The sequence below is a fragment of the Orycteropus afer genome, unplaced genomic scaffold, assembly GCF_000298275.1.
Source record: "Orycteropus afer afer isolate SDZICR_OR568_19922 unplaced genomic scaffold, OryAfe1.0 scaffold00045, whole genome shotgun sequence".
Classification (NCBI taxonomy): domain Eukaryota; kingdom Metazoa; phylum Chordata; class Mammalia; order Tubulidentata; family Orycteropodidae; genus Orycteropus; species Orycteropus afer.
Genome location: NW_006921632.1, coordinates 3,144,150 through 3,168,231, shown reverse-complemented (window position 1 = coordinate 3,168,231; position 24,082 = coordinate 3,144,150). Strand labels below are relative to the sequence as shown.

At 40.5% G+C, this 24,082-nt stretch overlaps 2 protein-coding genes and 1 non-coding gene across 3 annotated transcripts in view; all 3 read right to left on the bottom strand.

The window, feature by feature from the left end:
- KANSL2 (KAT8 regulatory NSL complex subunit 2) overlaps positions 1–9,647 on the bottom strand; it is a 25,427-nt gene extending 15,780 nt beyond the window's left edge. The window contains exons 1-6 of the mRNA XM_007937875.2: positions 9,397–9,647; positions 8,411–8,589; positions 7,771–7,885; positions 2,006–2,173; positions 1,615–1,777; positions 854–950 (exon numbers count right to left, since the gene is read on the bottom strand). Of these exons, the coding sequence (XP_007936066.1) occupies positions 854–950; positions 1,615–1,777; positions 2,006–2,173; positions 7,771–7,885; positions 8,411–8,589; positions 9,397–9,647 (973 nt within the window). The remainder of the gene's footprint in view (positions 1–853; positions 951–1,614; positions 1,778–2,005; positions 2,174–7,770; positions 7,886–8,410; positions 8,590–9,396) is intronic.
- LOC122149768 lies at positions 608–744 on the bottom strand. Its single transcript, XR_006163316.1, has one exon. It is a non-coding gene; the product is annotated as a small nucleolar RNA SNORA2/SNORA34 family (small nucleolar RNA).
- An 11,016-nt stretch (positions 9,648–20,663) lies between the features above and the next one.
- The window catches only part of CCNT1 (cyclin T1), a 43,197-nt gene continuing 39,778 nt past the window's right edge, over positions 20,664–24,082 (bottom strand). The window contains exon 9 of the mRNA XM_007937873.2: positions 20,664–22,067. Within this exon, the coding sequence (XP_007936064.1) occupies positions 20,664–22,067 (1,404 nt within the window). The remainder of the gene's footprint in view (positions 22,068–24,082) is intronic.

The window sequence follows — 24,082 nt, the reverse complement described above, 5'->3', positions numbered from 1 at the left end:
TCATGGGAGAAGGAAGGGCTGCTTATGCACAGGGAGACAGCTCAGGGCGCAGAAGAGTATGGAGGGATGGACACTGGGAAGAGGTCACTGTGGGGGGAAGGGGGGAGGGGAGCTGGTTGCATTGTAAATTTTGGTCAATGACATGAGACAATTTTCCTATGAAAGTAACTTTTCCAATGTCCACAGTAAAGTTGTATTTTTACATAAAATGAACAACTCAAAATTTTTCAGAACTCAATGGTAAATGTAGTTCTTGGCAGAATCAAGAGATACTATGATGGTTCCAAGGCAAATTAATTGTAAAGGGGGAAAATAGTGTCTCAGGTTTAGAAACACAAAAGTTTCTAATTTAAATGATGTTTAAAATATTTAAGTTAGAGCCTTGATCATACAAAGGGACAATACTCAAAGAAGGGTCATAGTTCAGAACTATCCTACCGTTTTTGGGTGATAAACTCTTCCACAGTGGGTTGGGTTTTTTTTTTAATAATTAGATTTAACAGCATTGTAATTCTAAAGAGCAAGTTAAATCAAGGATGCCTATATTTTAGAATCTCAGTATTAAGACTACAAATAAGTATTAGTCCACATCTACCACCAATGACTCAGATGTTTCTTTCTAATGAATTGACCATTTCATTTCCAAAGTTCTGAAATGGCCAACAGACCAAAGGAAGACATTTCTTTAGGCTCCTGCTTGAAACCAACAGTTCCATCAAACTGCTGGTCTTGATTCAGGGCCAAAGGAAAGTCAAGGGCCTCAATTAAGCAAACTAGCACAGAGATTAAGATTTCTACTAGCCCTCATCTAAGCTAGCAAATCCGAGCTTGAGCAAGCAGAGTAAAAAGATACGAGTAAGGCAATGTCTGGTCATTGGAAGAGACTGATTGGAACAACGAACATCATCCACAAATGCCAAGCACCTCTGACTGGAACGAGTGGTATGGGCCTAAAATGGAGAAAACAGGTAAATCAAAAAAAATATGTAACCCATATTTACTATCTATGATAATATTTACTTAAAACACCTCCCCATATATAAAAGCATGCTATAGCCAAGTGGTTTTCAAACTAGTTTATCTTTTAAAAGCACAACCCATTTTTAAATTCAATCTTATGTGGAGCCTCAACCAACATAATGAATAAATATGGAACTACTCTCACTGAAGCTGAGACCATGGGCTTAACAAACAAATTTAAGAAAGATCATTTAACGCTGTTTCCTATCAACTTTATTTCTTAACGTTCAACTGCCTCTATTCTTCTACCTATACTCCCAACTTTTAAAATGAGATTCCCAAACAACTTAGGCTTCATGTGTGCCTTATTTTTTAACTCAAGAATTTCTGAACTGAGTAAGTTAGAAATCAATTCCAAAGGCTCAATTTGCAGATGTTAGTCTACAGCTATCTGTGCAGGTACAGAGTCGGTTATCTGTGAACCAAGACAAAAACTCATGCCCTTTGACTTCTAGATAATGATCTTTTCACTACAACCCAAGTCCCATTAAGTCAAATTTGAGAGCCAAATGTGAGCAACAGAGTTTTGAGAAGTACCTTAATTTTGTAAACGTATAAATGTGTATGTACCTTAGAAGTACATACACAAATTACCTGTTGGGCAGCACCATCTGTGGCTAGCATTCTGCGTTCCTTCAGCTGCCTATGTAGTAAGGCTTCTACTCCGTAGCGCTGGCGATACCTTCGAAGACATTTTAGTCGTTTTAAGTTCTCTCGTTCTTTGGCCAAAAGTCCCTCTGGACCAGTCAGAAGGCTACTACCTAGAGAGTCACAACAGTAAAGATGTTATTTACTGAGCATCCAATCATAATGCTACTCAAGATTAACAAAGAGTAAAAAGGAAAATCTATTACTCTATGTCAGGAAGTTTAAAAAGCCTAATCCCACCTCCGCACCCCGAGGGTACCAAGACAGAAATTAATGTAACCACTACCAAATTCACAGGCTGGGCCCATGATACACGCTGTCAAAGCTGCCATGAAACTTGCCTAAAGCCTCATGCTCCACTTTGCGATTATGTAAGTAACGACGCTTCTTCTCTTTGAGCAGATGCTGAAGTCGTTTAAACTGATCAATGTACAGAGACTGCAAACGAATCAGCTTCTCACGCATAATTAGGGCTACTTCTTCTGCTGTGTAGACACCAGCATGTCTGGAATGAAACAGAGAATTCAGCAAAGCACAGTACACAGTACACAGTAATAAAGCCTAAGCTTAAAGGAGAGGTTAGATTTAGCTTATTATTTAATAAGTAGTCAGTGCTGGGACCCTAGTAAACAAGAATGCTTTCACAGAGCATTTTACCATCCAAGTTCTTTAAAAAAAAAAAAAAAAAAAATTAACTGGTGTATGGAAAATGAATTTGCTCTGTAAACTTTCACCCAAATCACAATGAGAATTAAAAAAAAAAAAAAAATCCTAATGTATGACCTCACAGAATGGGGGACACGGGCATGTATCTATATTTCATTACATTTCTCAATTTTTTTGCATTATGTTTGAAAAGGGATAAAGATATGCAACACTCAAAAATTTTTATGAATCTGTATTCTCCTTTCATTTAATGATTACTTAATCAGGACAGCTTTAAAGTATTCAATTTACTACCACGTATTTTAATATATTTTAATTAACCCACAAAAAATACCAACACAAAATGACTACAAATTTCTAAGTATGTGAATTTAAAAAAAAAAAAGATATTCTCATATGGGAGCCAAGAGCCCTGGTGGTGCGATGGCTAAGCACTCAGCTGCTAAATGAAAGGTTGATAGTTTGAACCCACCCGATAGGTCCATGGGAAAAAAGATCAAGCAATCCACTCCTGTTAAGACTAATCAAAAATCAAAACAACGAGATACCATCCTGTCCCAGCACCAGTAGCAAAGTTCAACAAGACAGAAAATAACAAATGCTGGCGAGAATGTAGAGAGAGTGGGACTCTCATACACTGCCAGTGAGACTATAAAATGGTACAACCTCTGTGGAAAGCAGTATGGCGATTCCTTAAAAAGTTGGAATCAGAAATACCATTTGACCAGGCATTCCATTACTAGGTATACATCCTAAAGAAGTGAGAGCCATGGCAAGAATGGATATATGCACACCCATGTTCACTGCAGCACAATTTATAATAGCCAAAAGATGGAAACAACCTAGATGTCCATCAACTGAGGAATGGATAACCAAACTATGGTACATACACACAATGGAATACTATGCAACCCTAAAGAATAATGCAGAATCTGCAAAACACCGCATAACATGGATGAACTTGGAGGACATTATGCTGAGTAAGTCAATCACAAAAGGACAAATATTGTATTAGTCTGTCATTGTAAAAGTCAAGGAAAGGTTTTATCTATGGAAGGAAATTTTCTTTGTTGGTTACCAGGGGTAGGAGGGGAGGGGAGGGAACACTGTTAGATAGATAGAGATAAGTACTGATTTGGGGGAAGAGAAGGGCAATGAACCAAATGTGAGTGATCAACATGGTGGCAATGAGGAAGAGGAAGACAGAGGTACATGAGAGTTTCAGACAACAAAGATGAACCCTTCTGCACATACAGTACAGCATTGTCACTAAAGGCAAACATGGGTATACAGGTGGATAAATGGGTGGACAGGCTGAACTATTAGGTTTGCCTATGAAGTGGGGAGTATACCCAAGACAATGTATAGGGTTGGCAGACAGTGGTCCTATAGGTGTTATCTGTATGTTCTGTAAGAATTTCCAGGTGTACAGTAGAGCTGACAAGGGACAAGGCTGTAATCAGTTCTTTGTCCCAGCCAGCTACCCAGAGTGACCAAAATAGTTGAACCAGTGAGCTCAGGACCTTAGTCACAGGGGACATCAAGCTCAACTGGCATAACATACTACACAAAACATTGTTCCACCTCCTACTTTGGCAAGTAACAACTGGGATTTTAAAGGTTGCAAGCAGCCATCTAGATGCAACGATGGGTCTCTCCTCGTCCAGAGCAAAGAATGAAGAAAACCAAAGATTCACGGAAACAATTAGTCCTAGCAACTGGTAGACCACATGATCTGCAGCCTACACGATTATAAGACCAGAAGAACTAGATGGTGCCTGGCTACAACTGTCATCCACTTGGAGGGGGATCTACGTAGGAGATCCTGGATAGAGAGGGAGAACAATGTGGAACAAAACTCAAAATCATTTAGGGGAAATAAAAAGGGGGGCCCGGTTTGCTGGCTGATAGAGCCTGGTGGAACCACAGAGACTATGGCCCCTAGCTGCCCGTCAGGTCTGGAATTGAACCCACACCTGTGGCTTCCAGCCAAACAGAAGAAAGGCATGTGAGCTGAACATTTACATGAGGTAGATATACTCCTTGAAGAAATCAATCACGGGAGAAAGAAGGGCTGCTTGTGCACAGGGAGACAGGTCAGGGGGCAGGAGTGCATGGAGGGACGGACACAGAGAAGAGGTAACTATCGGGAGGAAGTGGGAGGGGAGCTGTTGCATTGGGGTAAATTGTAGTCAATGTCATAAGACAAAGTGTATGTGAAGTGTTGTATGGAAAGTGAATTTGCTCTGTAAAATTTTACCCAATCACAAAAATATATTTAAAAAAAAAAAGACTAACCAAAATCCAAACCTAGACAAACAATCCAATTCAGAAATGGGCAAAGGAAATGAACAGATACTTCACTAAAGAGGATATACAGGCGGCCAGCAAACACATAAGGAAATGTTCACGACCATTAGCCATCAAAGAGACGCAAATCAAAACAACAATGAGATACCATCTCATCCCAGCAATAACAGCAAAGTTCAGCAAGACAGAAAATAAATGCTGGTGAGGTTGCAGACACTGGAACTCTCATACACTGCTGGTAGGACTGCAACATGTACAACCTTTGTGGAAAACGGTATGTTATCTGGAAACTATTAGTCCAAAGATAAGATGGACCATGAGGACCTCAGCTTCCACACCCGAGACCAGAACTAGATGGTGCATGGCTACCAATGCCAACCACTCAGAAAGGGATCAAATCTGGATAAAGGGGGAGGAAAAATGTGGAACAAAATACAAAAACAAAAAAATAACAAGAATTATTGGCCAGTCAAGTAGACACACGCCCTGGAGAGAACAATCATGGGAGAAGGAAGGGCTGCTTATGCACAGGGAGATAGCTCAGGGTGCAGATGAGTATGAAGGGATGGACACTGGGAGGAGGTAACTATGGGGAGGAAGTGGGAGGGGAGCTGCTGCATTGTTATAAATTTTGGTCAATGACATGAGACAAAGTATATGTGAACCGCTGTATGAAAAGTGAATTTACTCTGTAAATCTTCACCCAAATCCTAATTAAAAAAAAAAAAAAGAATTATTGGTCAGAAAAAGACTGGTGGAACCCCTGAGACTATGGCCCCGGGTTACCCTTCAGGCCCTGGAAATGGATTCACTTACATGGATTGGCTCTCAGCCCAAAATAGACCTACAGAACACCTACCCCAGGTCGATGCACCCACCTACTCTAGGGAGATGTACCCCTTGGATCAAACAGCCATGAGACACCAGAGGGGTAACACTCACATAGAGAGAAAGCTGGACAGACAGGAAAACATAGATAAGGACACAGGGAAGGGGTGGTCACAGGGAGGAGAGTTTTTAATAGTTGGGGATGGTAATCGGGCCATGAAATCAGATGTGCATGCATGTAAAACAAGTGTGCTATGTAAATCTGCACCCAAAGCACAATTTAAAAAAAAAAAAAAAAAACCTCCTTACTACTGCCACGGGAGCTCTGGTAGCATAGTGGCTAAGACACTTGCCTGCTAACCAGACGGCTGGCAGTTCAACCACCAGCCACTCCTCGGAAGGAAGGTTGGGCAATCCTACTTCCGTAGTGATACTGCCTCGGAAACCCAAGGGGGGGTCGCCATGAGTCGGGTTTGACTCGACGGCACATAACAACAACAACTACTGCCATAGAGTCCATTCCAAGTCATAGCAACCCTTTTGGACATAGCTGAACTGCCCCACAGATTTTCCAAGCAGACTGCCTCATCTTTATCTTGCAGAACAGTTGGTCACTTCAAACCACCAACCTTTCAGTTAACAACCAAATGCTTCAACCATCGGCAGAATAGTTGGATGGCTTCAAACAGCCAGGTGCTTAAGCGTTGCACCACCAGTGTATATGCCTCTTCAAAAACAGCAAGTTTGGCTATCTAACACAAAGGGAAAAAGGAATGAATATGCTTTGTGCCTCGGAAGGAAGGTTGGGCAATCCTACTTCCTTAGTGATACTGCCTCGGAAACCCAAGGAGGGGTCCCTATGAGTCCGGTCGACACATAACAACAACATGCTCTGTGCTGTGGTTTGAATTGTATCCTCCCCAATCTGTTGGAATCCTAACCCTTATTCTTTCAAAGGTAATTCTGTTTGGAAATGGGATTTCTTTGTTATGTTAATGAGGTCATGGGAATGTAGGGTGTGTCCTAAACCTCATCTCTTCTAAATTACTAAAAGGGAAAATTAGGCAAAGAAGCATACACATTCTAATGAAGACAGAGGCCGCTGCCAAGAGAAAAAAGTAATGCCCTGGGTCTATCAACAAGGACATGGCTGAGATCCTGATTTGGACTTTTTAGTCTCCAGAACTGTCAGAAAATAAATTTAAATTCTTGAAAACTACCCATTTGTGGTAACTGTGTTACAGCAGCACCAGGAAACTAGTCTTCGCAAGGAAGACTGGGCCATCTACTTCCCTAGAGATACCTCCTTGAAACCCAAGGAACTGAGGAGGGGGTCACCGTGAGTCAGAATCAACTCACTGGCAGTGAGTTTGGTTTGGTTTAGGAAACAAAGCCAGCTTAGTATTGCTACTATTGTGAGAACTCTGTTAAAGAATGACCTTCAAAATACTGAGATGGGCTTTCCAAATTAGTACTTCCTGAATAGCTGACTATACTGAGGTTATTCAATAGAAATGGATAAGATTAATCTACTCCGAAAATGTAACCCTAAATAACTGCTTATAAATCTCAAAATACAAGATATCATGAAATAAATTATGTTCCAGGAATGAAAATCCAATAGTCAAGTCTAAAAATGTGTTACCCCTCTCAGTCTACAGAACTTCTACCAAAAGTATCACTGGAACCTGTTCAAAGTGAGTAAGCAAATAAAAAAAGAAACATGACACTTTGGAAGTGGCAATATTTTATGTTTCTACAACTCCTAAAGTGATCATGGGTAACGTGAAGGACAGAGCTTTAGTAAGATACAAGTAGGCTGATTACTCACTTCTGGGTTTCTAAACTGGTTTTTCTTTCTTAGTCAGGAAACCAAGATAAACTCTTAAACACCTTTTACTTTTCTTAAAAAACAAAATTCCGGTACAGTAACCTCACTGTTCTTGAGATTTAGGTCAAACATCTATTCACATCCTTGTTTTCTCTTCCCTAACTTGTCTGAGCATTTCCCAACCTACACCCTACTGATGTCCAAGAAATTTCCTTTGTCTCTCCTACTACTTCTTATGTGAAATTTGATATTCTGGAAAAAAAGTTCCAAAGTTTAAGACTTCCAAAATAATCCAATCTGCCTTGAAGCAAGATGGTGATGAACCATGACACAGAAGCTATTACTGTTCACAAATAGCTGTCATTAACCATCCTCGGTGACTTATCTATTTATACAATATGCAGTCCTATACTCCATATACTAATTACAGGAAACATTCAAATGTCGTATGTGGAGTTGCAACTTACTTTAGGGGATCTTCTTGATCACTATCTATGCTATCCGCTTCACTGTCAGGGTCACCTCTCCATGTCTGATCTACAGTAATGGGTTCCTGCTCCCCATCACTCCAGCTGTCTTCATCTGAGGCAAGGAAAGGAGAGCAGTCATCAAGACATCGCACCTCTCCACCATACAAAACTAGATCATTTGCATGATTGAGAACTTAAAATGTGTTTAAAAAAAAAAAAGTTAGTATGAGGGCACTGGCAAATAAAAATCATCCTTAAAAATATGAAACCCAGTTAAAATTAAATGAGATTATAAATGAGTTAACCATGCCCTCTTCAAAGGCCAGAAAAGCCAACTCCAAAGTACTCCTGTTTCCTGAAACTGCAAAGAGCAATGAAGGAAAAGGAAAACATCATACACTTAGCACAGTAAACCTAAGCATACACTACCACAAATTCAAAAGAACTGGTAAACATAGCAATCTTGGAATTCTCACCAATTCCCAATGAATCAACAATTATACTATATTATCAAATATGTTCAAGGTACTGTACTAAACCAAAACAATTATACTATATTATCAAATATGTTCAAGGTACTGTACTAAACCAAAACTTTTTTTCCCTTCCTTTTCATTCTAGGAGAGAAGAGTCTTACCTAGAATTCGGCTGGCTTCACTTCGGCTACTTTCTGGAGTCTGAGAACCTAGCTCTGTCTTAGCATATGAGCTCAGCTGGCATAAGAGTGTTTCACCCATAGGCCCTGGGTTGATCTTCTTCATTTGGGCATGAAGTGCCAAGGCATTCCTACGGGCATGTTCAGCACAGAAAGACACCCTAAGGAGGCAAAATGCACATTTTATACCCAGATAGGTTCCTTCTTGAAAGGATTCAATGATTTTCATAGTCACTTAGCTTCAAATCATCTTTAGGAAATTAACATGACCATTACATTTATTTCCAAAAAGGCCAATGATCACAAGAACTTAAATTGCCAAGATCAATTAATTTTGTGTTACTAAAGAGAACTTTAAGTACCATAATCCAATGTTCTATCTATCTGTAACCATTCCAACTATAAAAAATACTCAGAACAAAGCAGAGACAAATCCACTCTCATTTTTCAAAACTGGTTCTGGAAGGCAATTCTGTATTTTACTTTAATATCAATCCTTTAAAAAAAAAAATAGATTAAAATTTGGGACAATTTTATAACTAGAAGATACATGGAAAATCATCTAGTGAAAATTTCTTTTTGCAGCCCCATATGGATACCTTTGTGTATGATAAAAACAGGAAGCCTCTAGAGCCCAGAAGAATGCGCACGTATACAATATCACATTGTTTAACAATGCTCAGGACCAACCAAGAATCATGGATCCAGGGTTAAGAATAATCTACAATATGCCTTCTCTTACAGATAAAGGAAAAGATCCAAAGAGATGAACTTGACTCATCCAAGGTTACTTGGACAGAACTGCAGGTCTTCTTTCAGTTTTCAGAGTTTTATGATTTGGGGGTTTGTTTTCCAATTTTCAATTTATCTGGGGTTATCATCCATAACCCTAAACCCACAGCACACTACATTTCCTTCACATTTGAAAACTAAAACCACAAACAACATATAGATCTTTACACATATACCCATCTTTCTTCTCAGGCTTTGGGGCAGCACTGGGACATCTTTTTCCGTTCTTCGTCGATATATAACTACATTGCTTGAAGGGTGCATTCTTGTCTTCAAGGATATGCTTAATGCAAAACTCTTGTCCTTCCAGACGAGGTTGAGTGCATGGGCGATGAGTGAATGAACAAGACAGAGGCTCCTGAGACCTAGGCACTGGAGTGATCCTCCCCCTATTGGTTGGCAAGACGTGAATCCGAATCCTGTTCATACCAAAACCTGCAGGGATATGTAAAAGGTCAAAAATCCCTTACCATTCCCGAAAATTCCTGCTCCACAATATCCAGACTGACGGCGAGTAGTTTCTAAATGACGAGAAGTTGGCCTCGCAGGGTACTCTCTTTAACTCCCCGCCCCGCCATTCTTTTCTCCTTCAGGCTATTCTTTAGCCATTTGTGAATTTGCTTCACCTCAACTTCTCCCTCCATCACCACCTCCACCCCTGCCACCACCATGTCAAAAGTTTATTAAGGATTCGCACGGCTGCAGCACGAGGAGGAAGCGCCGGCGCCGACTCCACGCGGCAGCAAAGCCGCAGGACCGCGCCCCGCCTCCTCGCACGTTGCCTTTGTCCAAACCCGCCTCGGAGCTCACGGCTGAGCCCTGCCTGTCCTCCGCGGCTTGTGTAAGCGCCATTTTGTCCTTCAGACATAGTAGAATCTGGCTCCTGAGAGCCTAAGGAAGAAGAGAGGCTCTGCCGCTGTTTGAGATAGACTAGCAGTTCCAACAGAGTATGAAGGGCGAAGCAGCAGCCTAACTGCAAAAGGGCGAAGGAAGCACGGACGCCATCTTACCTCTGCCGCCGCGCAGGGCCGTGCCGCTCGCCCTCCCCGTGCCGCGCCAGACTCTCCTAACCCGGCCCCCCCATGCTCCTTTCCGGGTCCTTAACGCTCCGATTGGCTGTGGCTCCTACAATGCTGTGTCACCATTGGCCGAGGCCAGCTACCTATCACGTCTGGGAGGGCGGGGCGCCGCGAAAATGAGTGGCTAGGGTAGCTGGGGCCAAGCGTCAGCATCTCCCCCCGGAAGAGGGTTATCTGAGGTTCGCCGTTGGGTTGATGGCCGGGTGTGGGTATATTTCCACCTCTTGGCGTAGCTCCTCGCCATGTGGTCCTAGACTGCTTGTATAATCAGTAACTGAAACCCCCCAGAATGGCTCCCAGACTCCATCTTGTTTGGCCAAACCTGTAACGACTGCAAGCCTTACCTCCCTTACCTCCCCTTGTCACGTATAGCACTGCTCCCCCATGACATGTGTTAACCACCTACCAGGAATACCCTGGAAACTATTAACCCTTTTTTAGAATAGTTTCAAGCCATTAAACTTGAAAACAACAGCGTCTTAAGAGCATACACAGGTGGTGGTCGTGGGGTATTGTCCAGGGCCCCCTCCCACTAGGGACCTGGCGCCACCAATTCTAAAATCAGTCACGTAGCCCCCATCCCCAATTCCTCGAACTCAGGTACAAGTATCCCTGCAAAGTGAGAGGGGTGTAGCAGTCATCTTGGATCCATTCTGCCCGCCCCGGCCAACGTTTGTAAACCTGCTTTGTCTTTGCAATAATTCTCTGTTGTTTCTTTTAATAAACATATCCTTGACTATGCCTCCTGGGAAGTTTTTAATTTTCAAAGCAATCCTGGCAGATAGAGGGAATTATCTCCATTTCATAGGTAAGATAACAAAGGAACAGGGGTTCGTAGTTAATAAATGAAGTGGTGGTGTTAGGTGTTGCAGGTTTCCACTCAATGAACCCATGTGACAGTAGAACTCCCCTATAGGCTGTTCTAGACTTTCCAGGCTGTAATCTTCAGGGGAGCAATCACCAGGTCTTTCTCCTCACAGAGCCGATGATGGGTGAATCCAACTAATGCTAGAATGCCTAACCATTGAGTCACCAGGGTTCAATGGGCTGTTGTTATGTGCCCTCGAGTCGGACCCGACTCCTCCTCGGGTTTCCGAAGCAGTATCACTAGGGAAGTAGATTGCCTCATCTTCCTTCTGAGGAATGGCTGGTGGGTTTGAACCACCAGCCTTCTGGTTAGCAGTCAAGTGCCTTAGGCACTACGCTACCAGAGCTCCCAGTAAATGCACTAAGGGGGTAATTTAAACCTAGCTTTTATTATTATTATTATAGTTTGGGTGAAATTTTACAGAGCAAATTAGTTTTCCATTCAACAATTTATACAGTTTGTTGACATTGGTTGCAATCCCCTCAATGTAAGAAATCTCTACTTTCTCCCTAGGTTCTCCTTTCCTCTCTTCCTTCTTTCCTGCCCCTTCCTGCCTTCTGAGCTTTGTTTTGGGGAAAATGCCACCCTTTGGGTCACATATAGTTGATTGTACTGAGGGAGCACATTCCTACCTGGTATTATTCACTTTATAGGCCTGTCTTTTGTATGGCTGAAAGTTGGTCCTTGGATGTGGGTTCCAGGCCTGAACCAGCCCTCATTGTTTATCCCTTATTACCTCATATGTTGTTGTTGTTGTTATATGCTGTTGAGTAGTCTCCGACTCATAGCAACCCCTCCTTGGGTTTCTGAGGTGGTATCACTACAGAAGTAGATTGCCCCATCTTCCTTCCGAGGAGTGGCTGGTCGATTTGAACTGCCAGCCTTCTGGTTAGCAGTCAAGTGCCTTAGGCACTGTGCTACCAGACTCCCATTACCTCATATAGTAAGGAACATTGAACTGAGAATAGGAAATATGACTTCTGGTTTAGGCCCTGCTTCTCATAAACTGCCCTGATGCTCTCAAATAAGAAGACTACATTACAATTCCATGCTAACTAATGAAGATAATAATACAGAAATGACACAAAAAGTTTCATCATCCTTTAAGGATTTATAATTAAAAGCATCATTCTTCTGTCCTCTCCAGCACTCCTCCTGTAGAAATGATCCAACACTTTCTCCCTCATAACGCTTTTAGAACATGTTGGCCTCCCAACCTTTCCAGAATCCTTTATCTGATCACTGTCAGTTTCATTTACAGAAGATGTTTTCCCCACGACCAATGAGAAGATGAGTATAGTTCATGGTAGAGGTGATATAGGGACTCTACAGCACTCAGCTGTCAGTTTAGAACACAAGAAATGATTAAAAAGCATGAGGGGGGTCTGGGGGCTATTCCCAGACAGGCCTATAAGGCAGCCATTTCCTTAAATTCATTCAACATGTATTTATTGAGCACCTAAGTGCCCCACAACAGAGATACTATAGAAACAAGAAAAATAACCCTGCTTCTTGGATTTAACATTCTAGAAGTTTGGGATTGTGGATGTAATAAACATAATAACTATGATTTATATGCACAAGCAAATAAAAAATGCTCAAAATGGATGAAAGATGTTATAAACATCCTGTAACTCAAAACTAGCTGGAAACACTCCACAGAAAATTTGGGTAACAGAATCGGCAAATGTGGTAATATCAAAAATAAACTATAGTAAACAATGTGAAGAGGCACAGGAACAGATAGGAACACAACAGAAACCTCTTTATTAATCAGTTGGTCCACTAAAGGTCTTAGTTTGAAAAAAAAAACAAAATCCTCCTGCATAAACCCAAGACACAGAAAAATTACTATTTAAACCCACTTCCCTCTAAGTGGGGGGTGGGAAACAGACACTATTAAAGGGTCAAAATAGTGGCAAAGCAGATGGCTGGTTTTAATTCACTCAACACTTTGCTAGCTATTGAATAGGTCAAAGTGGGCCTGAATGGGTGGCCATCTAAGATACAATTACTGGTCTCTTCCATCCAGAGCAAAGATTGGTGAAGAAATCAAAGACTCCAAGAAACACTTAGTCCAAAGGACTAATAAACCACAACTCCACTAGCCTCAGACCAGAAGAACTAGACAGTACACAGCTATCACTACCAACCTAATCAGAATCACAATAGAAGGTACTGGACAGAGCGGAAGAAAAATGTAGAACAAAACTCAAACTCACAAAAAGACACTGTATGTGAACTGCTATATGGAAAGTGAATTTGCTCTAAATTTTCACCCAAACCATAATAAAATAAAAAAAAGAGAGAGAGACTGACTTACTAGTCTAATAGAAACTGGTGGAACCCTGGAGACTATGGCCCTTAGACACCCTTCTGACCTAGAACTGAAACTGAACTCACCACCAGAGATCACCTTTGAGCCAAACAACAGACAGGCCTACAACGTGAATAGTCACACCCATGAAGAATGTGCTTCTCAGAACAGTCAACCATACTAGACCAAAAGGGCACCATGTGCCCCAAAACAAAGTTTAGAAGGCAGGAAGGAGCAGGAAAGATGGGTGAATGGAATTGAGGAACCCAGGGAGGAAATGAGAGGAATGCTGTTACATGGAGGGGATTGTACCTAATGTCACAAAACAAGATGTGTATAAATTTTTGCTCTGTAAACTTTCACCTGAAACACAACAAAAAGTAGGCCTAATGCTGTTAGAGATGAATTCTTCAAGGAAAGAGAATTTTGAGAATTGGAAGGTTTGGGGATGAATTTGAGAGAAAGGTGAGGCAAAGGACAGAAGAAAAGGAACTAGCAATATAAGCTGGCACTATATGGGCATCTGGGCTATTAAAAAAAAAAAAAAAAATTTATCAGAAGAGAACACTCACAGGCTCCCACCACATCAACCTAACACCTGTGAGTCAGCCTATATTCTCCTGCTTCTACTTACTATGGCTGAGCTGATTTTGCCCCTATCCAACGCAAACTCCTCCACTTGTGCCCTAGATCTTTTCATCGACTCAAGGACATTGCTCCAATAAGCCTCCCTTCTCTATCTACTGGATCTTTCCTATTAGCAAACACACTTACTGTCTCCAATCTCTCTTCTCCCATTCGCTCTTGAACTCAATCCACTCAGGTGCCCTTAACACCAAATTGCTCAATGACTGCCATTTTGCTGATTCCAATGACAGACCTCATCTTTGACCCATCTGCAACATCTGACAGTCTCTCTTCCTTTAAAAACTTAGTATATCTCCATACTCCTAGTTTTCATCCTACCACATGGTCATTCATTCCCAGTCTCTTTTTGTCTCTTCTCTTCCCCTCAAGTTCTAAACACTAGACACTTTTTTCTCGTTTGTTACTTCACTCTGTCTCATAACATTCATAAGCTGATGACTCCCAAATGTGTATCTCCATCTTGGATCTCTCCTCTGAACTCAACTATAACCATCTGTCCACTAGACATCTCCACTTGGATGTCTTAACTGGCACTTCCAACTTAATGTTAAAGCTAACCTCCTGCTCTTCCCCATCTCAGTGTATGATACCATTCTTCAGTTGATAATAATGGGAGTTATCCTTCTTTTCCATCTTACAGCAAATCCTCCTGGCTCCATTTTCAAGATATATCACCACTCTTCATTATTTTCAGCACTTTCAACCTGGTCCAAGCCATCCTTATCTCACACCCGAATTATTGTGAAAGCTTCCTTGTGGAAGATCTTCCTGCTTCTGCCTTTCAGTCTTATAATTATTTTCAACACAGCAGCTCAACCTTTACATTGATTTATATCTTGTTTACTCTCAAGGATGACACAATAGATATTAACTAACAAAGGCAAGTCACTTTGTTTTTGTAAATATGAAATTCATCCCTTCCCATATTTTCCATTTACCATTTCTCTATTCATCCATTCACACCACACCAGAATTCCTGAAATGTCAGCAACTTTCACAAAAATTTCAGGAGAGTGACCTATGGCAAACAAAAATTTTGTTACCTTATTTAGAAAAAAGAAGAACAGAACTCAAGTGGTTTTTTTTCCTAATGTGTATCATTTTGCTAAATTATTTTTTCCCTCTTAAAGCTTTTAAACTACAGCAACTGCTAGCTTTTATAATTTTGGAGTATTTTAACACAAAAAAAAAAATTATTTCAAGTGTGTAATTTACAAGATTTACTTTATTTTTTAAATGATATTATGATGTCTCAGGACAAAGGTGAGTATTCACTACCCATTTTTCCAGGCACCACGAAGATGGCCTTTTTTTTTTTTTGTCCACACATATTTTCTTTCAAATGAGGTGCTATACCAGTATTTCAGGTTTTTCAAAGAACAAGCACACAACAACTATGAATCATGTTGACAGTGCTTACCAGATAAGCAGTTTCATATTCCTGTCATTTGTCTGAGCTGTACCTTTTTATGTATTATAGTTACTCTTCCATATACTCATTAGAATGAGGGTTTTTTCCTCCGACTACATCATACTTTATACAAACACTTCACTGTGATGACTAAATAAATCCTGCTTTTTTCAAAGATCTCAATTCCTGCAGGATCTCTCATGCAGTAAGAAAAGTACAAACTACTACCAAAACTGAAGGCAAATTGTGATCCTATCAATAAAATGACAGTTAAAGGCTTAAGGACTAATTTGAAGACTCAGTACAAATAAACATGAGTTAAGTGTTTTATCATTAACATTTATTGATGGGATGGATAAATACAGATTGAGAAACATACTTGACAGCAAGATATCAAACTGATAGCCAGACTATAAAATGTATACAACATCCATTTTTAAATTTTTAAAAACTTTTTCAGTTTTTTATAAAAAGCCCTTACTGTAATGGTCACTTACATCCGTCATTCACATAACAGCAGTAAAGATCCCAGGGGTAACATCCAGAACTGAGGTGCCCCAAGGAGAACACAGGCAATGGCAGAACAGTATGTGGAGAAAGAACGCTTAAGAGCAATACAAAGAAAATAGACAAAAATCTTACCACGAAATTGTACCTGAGTGACATAGATTGGTAAAGTGTTACACTTTTTATTTATTTTCCTTTTTCTTTTTTGCTCTTTGGTCTGGTAAGAAAATGGACAGTTTTAGATGTGTGGAACAGGGTGGGAAAAAAGTTTCAAATCCAGAAACTTAGGTTAACATTTAAATTAGGCTGCTGCATTCTTTTCTTTGGGTGCTTAAACCAGCCAGCAGCACTTCTACTTTGTAACCAATCGCAATATAATCTAACCACCTAACATTCCTCAGCTTTCAACTGAAGATTGCTTGATTACCTAATGGTGATATACTTGTTCTGGCTTCAATCAGCATGCTGTCAAGCATCCCTCTCCATACTTAGCATGATAACACAAAACCCAGAGTCTTTCCCTTTCATTCAACCAGATAGTTGCTCAAAAAGGGGAAGAGTAGAAACACTGCTTTTTAGTAAACATTCTTTTCTTTTCCATCCTTCCCCAGTGCCAAGTTCATATTAAAACTTTAGAAACACTAAAATGCAAGGTTCATCCATTTAAAAAAATAATTCTCATTCTAGACCACTAGAATTACAGTACCATGCTTGTTTCCAATTCACATCCACAGAAGGATAAAAAGGCAAAATAAAACTTGACAGTGTGGAACAACATGAACATTTCCTAAACCATCAGGAATAAACACTCGGTAAAAACCTGAGTGTTTAACAAGCAGCAACACACAAGATTTAGGGAGTTATCAGTCACTGAAAGCTTAGTGGGACTGCAGAAGGCTTATTTCTCACCATCTGATGGGCTGTACAGACTGCTTAAATTCTCCTATAAAAACAAGAGAATAATATTTCTATTCCAATTTCAAGATGTTCTAGAATCTCCTTTTTTCTGGCATCATACCAAAAAACTCAACGAAAGAAAAAACTTTTTTAAAAATATGAATCAGTTCCCAAAAGATGGGAAACACAGACACATTTAAAATCCAACCATAGGAGCTAATTGCTTGTCCAGAAGGTACAAAGGGTATCCTTTTTAATATGAGTAATTAGGTAGCAAAGGCTTATGGAAACCCAGCACTGATATTACCATGATTTTATTTATATATCCTAATTCATTGCTGTTTCTAATGAAACTAAAAAAGTTTCTACTAACAGTGGCAAAGTCAGTAATACAGAATTATAAAAAAGGACACATCAACTCAAAACACTAAAATCACTTAAAAAAGGAGACACTGAGCTTCTCAGATATGAAACACATTGACAAATGAGTGGGAAGACTAGACTAATAATACTTAAGAATTTCCTCACCCAAAAAACATAAATAGTACTTGAGAAGACCAATTTGAATTTATGTAATAGTGACACAGGTATCTTATTAAAAGCCCTAAACATAATCCACAGGTATCTGTTTTTGCCAACAAGAGATTAATACAAAGTTTTAGGAATGAGATTTGCAGAACTTGGGCTCCAGGCCTGCTCACCACCATCACTTATCCTTGATAGTCTAGGTTAAAAGGATTTTTTCAAAAGCCACGTTTACTAGATTAACTTTGGATATATTAATCCCATTACTCACCCTTTGAAGGTGTGAGGTTAGGGAAGACATGGTTTAGAAGCCACACATCCTTTGGAAGCCTTACTAAGGTTATGGAATTTGTATGATATGCATATACATGCTAGTTGACAGGCAGATCTGCTAACCCAAAGACAATGCAGCAGTTTCATGCAGAGCCCATATGGAGGGTCATGACATATGCATAGATCTAAAAACAGACACTGTAGGTATCTTAAGACAGTATCAGGAGGCATTAATATAGAAAGGTCTCTAAATTGACTCTTTTTAGCAATAATCTATTAATGCAGAGACCAGACTATAGAGCAAAAAGCAGTTCTTAGACCCTTGTTCTTGTTATGTGCTGTGGAGTCAGACCTGACTCATAGCGACCCCTCCTTGGGTTTCTCAGGCAGTATCACTGCAGAAGTAGATTGCCCAACCTTCCTTACAAGGAGTGGCTGATAGGTCTGAACCATCAGCCTTCTGGTTAGCAGTCAAGTGCCTTAGGCACTATGCTACCAGAGCTCCTTCTTAGGCCCTATTAAGAACTTTTTTCTAGTTCACTCCTGACAAAGTTCTAAGGAATTTTAACTACAGTATTGCTATAGAGAACTACTATGAGGCCAAGTGGATATGTGCCTCTGTGGTGAGGGAGTGCATGGAATTAGAAAATATGTGACATCTGATGAGGAAAAAATGAAAGCTGGAGAAGACATGTGCACAATCGATTCAGTGATCATCAACTTCACAAAGATACAGACACAAACTAAATAGCATATTCAGGAAGGTCAGGGACTCCACCCAACAAAATCAAAACAAACAGAAGGCCTAAATTTAGTAAACACAACCACACATCTACCAATTATCTAACACAACACAGGAAATATCAAAGAGAAAGAGGAAAACGTTATCTATATAAAAGTGAAGTGACATTCAAGCAAAGTAGCATTACTGGTTTAAGGTCAGCAGAGAGCTCATTTTACACAGCAATGGCAGGCACTCTGAACAGTTCAAATAAGCACTGATGCAAGACACGAACTCCAAATTCCAATCATCTTTTAATTCTGAGAACCTTCAGTTAAGGCTTATTCTACAAATTCCTTCCTGTATCAGGCCAGAGCATCATCAATTTTAACTGCTTCAGTTTTCTTCCCAACCTGTTCCTGGAAAACAGTAGCACATATACAATTCCTGTCTTCCCTATGACTTCCAATAAAAATAATTCAACTCCTCCAAAAAAATTTTGGCATGAAGGAAGCTGCATTAAAAACAAGTTCAATTTGCACCATTTCTCCATAGCAAAACATGGCATGAAAACCAAAAATACCACATAAATGATCTGAGGCTAAGAGGTTTTTGCAGTTAGAGAGCTTGGCTTAGAATTCTTGCAATTTTTCTTGAAAGCTTTCCTCATCAAAAATGTTCATTCCTAAAACCTGGGACAATCAAACCCCCATACCAACAGGACTCATGACTCATTTTTAAAATGACCCATAGAAATCTCAAGAGCCTCTGTATAGATGCTAAAGCCACCAAAGATGGACAATCCAAGCATACAGTATCTGTGGGTTGGCCTGGTTCACCCTCACGGCACGAGTACTGTTCATTTCGCATGCTCCAAGCTCTATATACCAATAGGCCTGCAAAAATCTAGGATGCTACTGGTTTCCCTTCAGACTTACAAATAAAAGGCCAAGTTTTACATATTCATAATGTAATTTAAAATATAATGTCCTAAAAATTCCAAATCACAATTCAAAGAGTGATTTATTTAGCTCCATGGCTTCCCCCAGCACCATCCTCACATACGGCCTAGGCTTTCATAGACAGAACACAGAACACATCCCCTTCCCCTTCAGAGACCCTGAGAGTGCTTTCATGAGTATTTTTCCAAATCCCAACTTAAAGAAAGAAGACATACCCAATTCCATAGGGCAGAAGCTGGCCTTGCTCTCCAGCCCTTCTTCAATCCCACCTTTGTTTTGCATCAAAGGGGATAAAAGGAAGTTTTATAATGGAGTTGACTCAGACCACTGGCTGGACTTGCCCAAAATAGAATATAAAAGGCTACCTCTCAATTATGCAAAGAAAGGGGAAAATGCCATGGCAAAAGCATGCCTCTTCCTTCCTTTACATTCTCAAGGCCACACCATGTTCTATCAGACTGTTAAGAAGTGAAAATGGTGATGGACAGGGAGAGAACGGAAAACATGATTTTTAAACACACACTTTAAAACACACATACCCACACTTACATACACACGAAAAGGTCTCAACACTTCAAGTGGCCTGAGCCTATTTCAGAACTCTTGGCCAAAAGCCTACCCTCCCACCCCCCACATACATTCCCACCCTCCAATCCCACCCCCGGGAGTCATTGCTATGTATTTCATACACACAGCAAAATCCCATCCCCCTCCCGATTATATAAAAAAACTAAACAGATAACTTACTTTCTTTAAATTATTTTTTAAAAGTCTCTTAAAAGATTTTGACGTTTAAATACTTCCTCTCTTCTATTTATATTAACCCCAAAAGTATCCACCATTGTTTGATAAAACCAACCCTCTGTATTTCAGTCCTGGCAAAAAGAGGGAAGATACCAACTCCAATCAACCTAATTAGGAGGTGGACAGGCCAAGAACAGAGAAAGTGTTCTTAATCCTTCACAGCTTCAACACATTCTCACCTCTCTAATACCAGTAAAAAAAAACTCTAATAAAATAGTTAAGATTTCTGAGGCAGTAGATATAATAACCAAAGCCCTCTACCACCCTCCCACCTACTTCTCATTATCAATTTTTCCCTAGTCCAGAAAGGGTGACATATTTCATACAGAAAGTAATTTTCTTAGTCCAGAATCAGTAGTTTTTTTGTTTTTTTTTTTTTAAAAAGCATTTTTTAAAGAAGTTTTTTTTTTTTTTCTCTTCCTCTTTTTTTTTTACTTAGGAAGGGGTGGCAGTGGTGGCGGAGGTTCTGATGGTAGCGGTGGTGGCCGGGGTTTGTCTGTGTTGCCAGATCTGGAGGTTCCACCAGCCCTTGGATTCAGATACTCTCCATAAGAATGAACGAATTCAAATGCAGGAGGCTGAGTGGGCTGAACACCCTGGGCACTGAGCAGGGAGTGAAGCATATTCACAGTGTCTTGATAGTCTATCGCCTGGGTTGTGTTGTGACCATTGGCCCCAGTGGGGCCTTTATCCAGTTTCACATGAGGAACTCGAGTTTTACAGCTGGGCTGTGAGAAGGGAAGGCCACCTGTGTCTGAGCTATGCCCAGGCAGCTGGGCCATTGTAGGATGAGGAGGGAAGGAGAAATTTATGGAAGAAGATTTAGTACTCTTGGCAATCTTTGCAGGATGATCAAACACTGCTCCCCCAGTCTCTTCAGGGGGGCCCCTTTTTCGAGCAGAACTGGAAGAGGAGAAAGAACTAGACATGCTATAGGTTTTATGTGGTAAGGTGCTTGTCTGACTGCTATGTTTTGGATCACCTGGACGTTTGTTCCCAGTACCAGCTGGAAGCTGTGAGTGTGAGTGTTTGTGTGAGTGGTGATTATGATGATGATGATGATTAGACGGGTGAGTCTTATGCTTCTCTTTGTGCTCTCGGTTCTTTGTGACATTGTCATCTATAGAATTGTGCTTCTCAGATGCAGCATGGACTTTAATGCGCATTTTTATCTCCTCTGGTTTTGAAGAGGCACCTTTATCTCCATTGGCCACTGGGATTCTCATTTTGAGAGCTGTTTTGTCAGACTTTTCCATAAAAGGCCGCTCAGGGTTTTCTGAACCCTCTAAGGGCATTTTCAGAATGACTGAAGAATGGCTGTCATGGTGGGAAAGGAGATTCTGGGCAGCATATGCATACTGTGACTTCACATTGGCCTCCATATTCTCCAATTGCCTCTTCTGGGCAGCCAACTCTTCTGCGTGCTTTGCACGGTATTCTTTTAGTGACACTTTAGCTGATGGCACACTCTTACTACTCTGCTTCTGGGAAATACACGCATTTGAACCTTCCTGTTGCAAGGTATGATCAATGCCTATAAGTGCTATATTCTCACTAGTCCGATGACCCTGAGTAGATTCCAGTTTAAAAGGAGGTTGAGAAGACACCCAACGCTCGCTCTGTAACATCTCCACATTGCTCAAGTTGTTGGATGACTCTTCAGTAGGCTGAAGGGAAGGCACTGCATTCATGGTAGAAGAAGTTGACATGCTCATTAAACCTGCAATAGTTGTGTCTGAAGAGCTCTGGGAAATCATATTGAGGATTGTCTGCTCTGAAGTGTTCTCATCTGCTCCTCGGTCATCTGCTTTTGTTTTCCTGGCAGCCTGCCATGCCTAGAATGAAGGAAATTACATTTCTTCATTTCAGGTAATGCATTAAATGGAAAAGCACTGAAATGGGCAGCTGTACTTGCTATGGCACTGGAAGTTCTAAATAGGCCAAAAGCAGGAGGGCTATCCTAACATAAGATCCAAGAATTATCATCATCAGGAAAATCAAGATTTTGTATCATTCAGAGTCTAAGCAATCTGTACCACTGTCATAAGGTAAAAGAAAAATAAATTTGAGCTTATATGAAAGTAACTCAGAACATGTATGCCTTCTTATGATTGCTTATGACTACAGTTAGTCTGTAAACAAATTCTGGAATTTTTAATTAAGTTTTATGTTAAAGTAGAAGATGGATCGTGCTCTCAAGCGTCTTCCAACCTTCGGCAAACTCATCTGCTACTCACTCAAGAAGATACAGCTTATTAGTCTGGCTTTATGAGAAATGAGGGGAATACTCCTCCTACCCCCATGCAGTTTTTTTTTTAGTTGTAATTTGGGTGAAAGTTTACAGAGCAAATTCATTTTCTATACAGCAGCTCACACACATTTTATTTCCTGACATTGATTGCAATCCCCATAATGTAACAGCTCTCTTCCCTCTTCTTCCCTGTGTCCTTTCCTATGCATTCCTGCCCTCTAAGCTATATCCCTGTGCAAATACTGCCTTCTGATCTCCCATGATTGATTGTTCTAAGGAGCTTACCTACCTGGTGTAAATGTTCACCTTATATGCCTGTCTACTGTTTGGATGGAAGCCATGGGAATGAGTTCAATTCCAGGCCTGAAGGGTGGCTAAGGGACAATGTCTCAGGAGTTTTACCAGGCTCCTTCTGACCAGCAAACCTGGTCTTTTTTATGATTTTGAGTTTGTTAATAAGGCAACTATTTTAAAACAAATATTCTGTATGACACTGGAGAAAAGAAGTAATCATTCCATTACTTAGAGGACTTTGAAAAGTATTTTAAATAAAGCTTTACACTACAATCTATTATGAAACAAAATTCTAAAATCTATTAGAACAAGTAGTAATGTCAAAGACAAAATTATGATACCAGTTCTAATCTTATAAAAATATATCTTGCCTCCAGACATTATGCTGAGTGAAATAAGTCAATCACAGACGGACAAATATTTTATTAGTCCGTTGTTGTAAAAAGTCAAGGAAAGGTTTATATATGGAAGGAAATTTTCTTTGTTGGTTACCAGGGGTGGGAGAGGAAGAGGGGGAACACTGTTAAACAGGTAGAGACAAGTATTGATTTGGGGGAAGAGAAGGGCAATGTACCAAATATGAGTGATCAACATGGTGGCATTGAGGAAGAGGAAGACATAGAGAGGTGCATGGGTGGTACAGAGAACAAAGATGAACCCTTTTGCACATACAGTACTGCGTTGTCAGTGAAGGCAAACATTGATCTACATGTGGATAGATGAATGGACAGGCTGAACTAGGTACGTCTATGAAGCAGAGAGTGTACCCAAGATCATGTATAGGGTTGGCAGACAATGGTCCTGTAAGTGTATTTGTATGATCTGTAAGAATTCCCAGGTGTATAGTAGAGCTGACAAGGGACAAGGTTGTGGTCATTTCTTGGTCACAGCCAGCTACCCAGAGGGACCACGTAGTTGAACCAGTAGGCTCAGGACCATAGTCACAAGGGACATCAAGCTCAATTGGCATAACATACTACACAAAATATTGTTCCACCTCCTACTGTGGCGAGTAGCAACTGGGATCTTAAAAGCTTGCAAACAGCCATCTAGATGCAACGATGGGTCTCTCCTCATCCAAAGCAAAGAAGAACAAAGAAAACCAATGCTTCATGAAAACAATTAGTCAAAACAACTGGTACACCATGCAATCCACAGCCTATATGACTATGAGACCAGAAGAACTAGATGGTGCCTGGCTACTACTGTCAACCACTCAGAGGGGGATCTATGTAGGAGATTCTCCATAGAGAGGGAAAACAATGTGGAAAGCTCACGATCATTAGCTATTAGAGAGATGCAAAT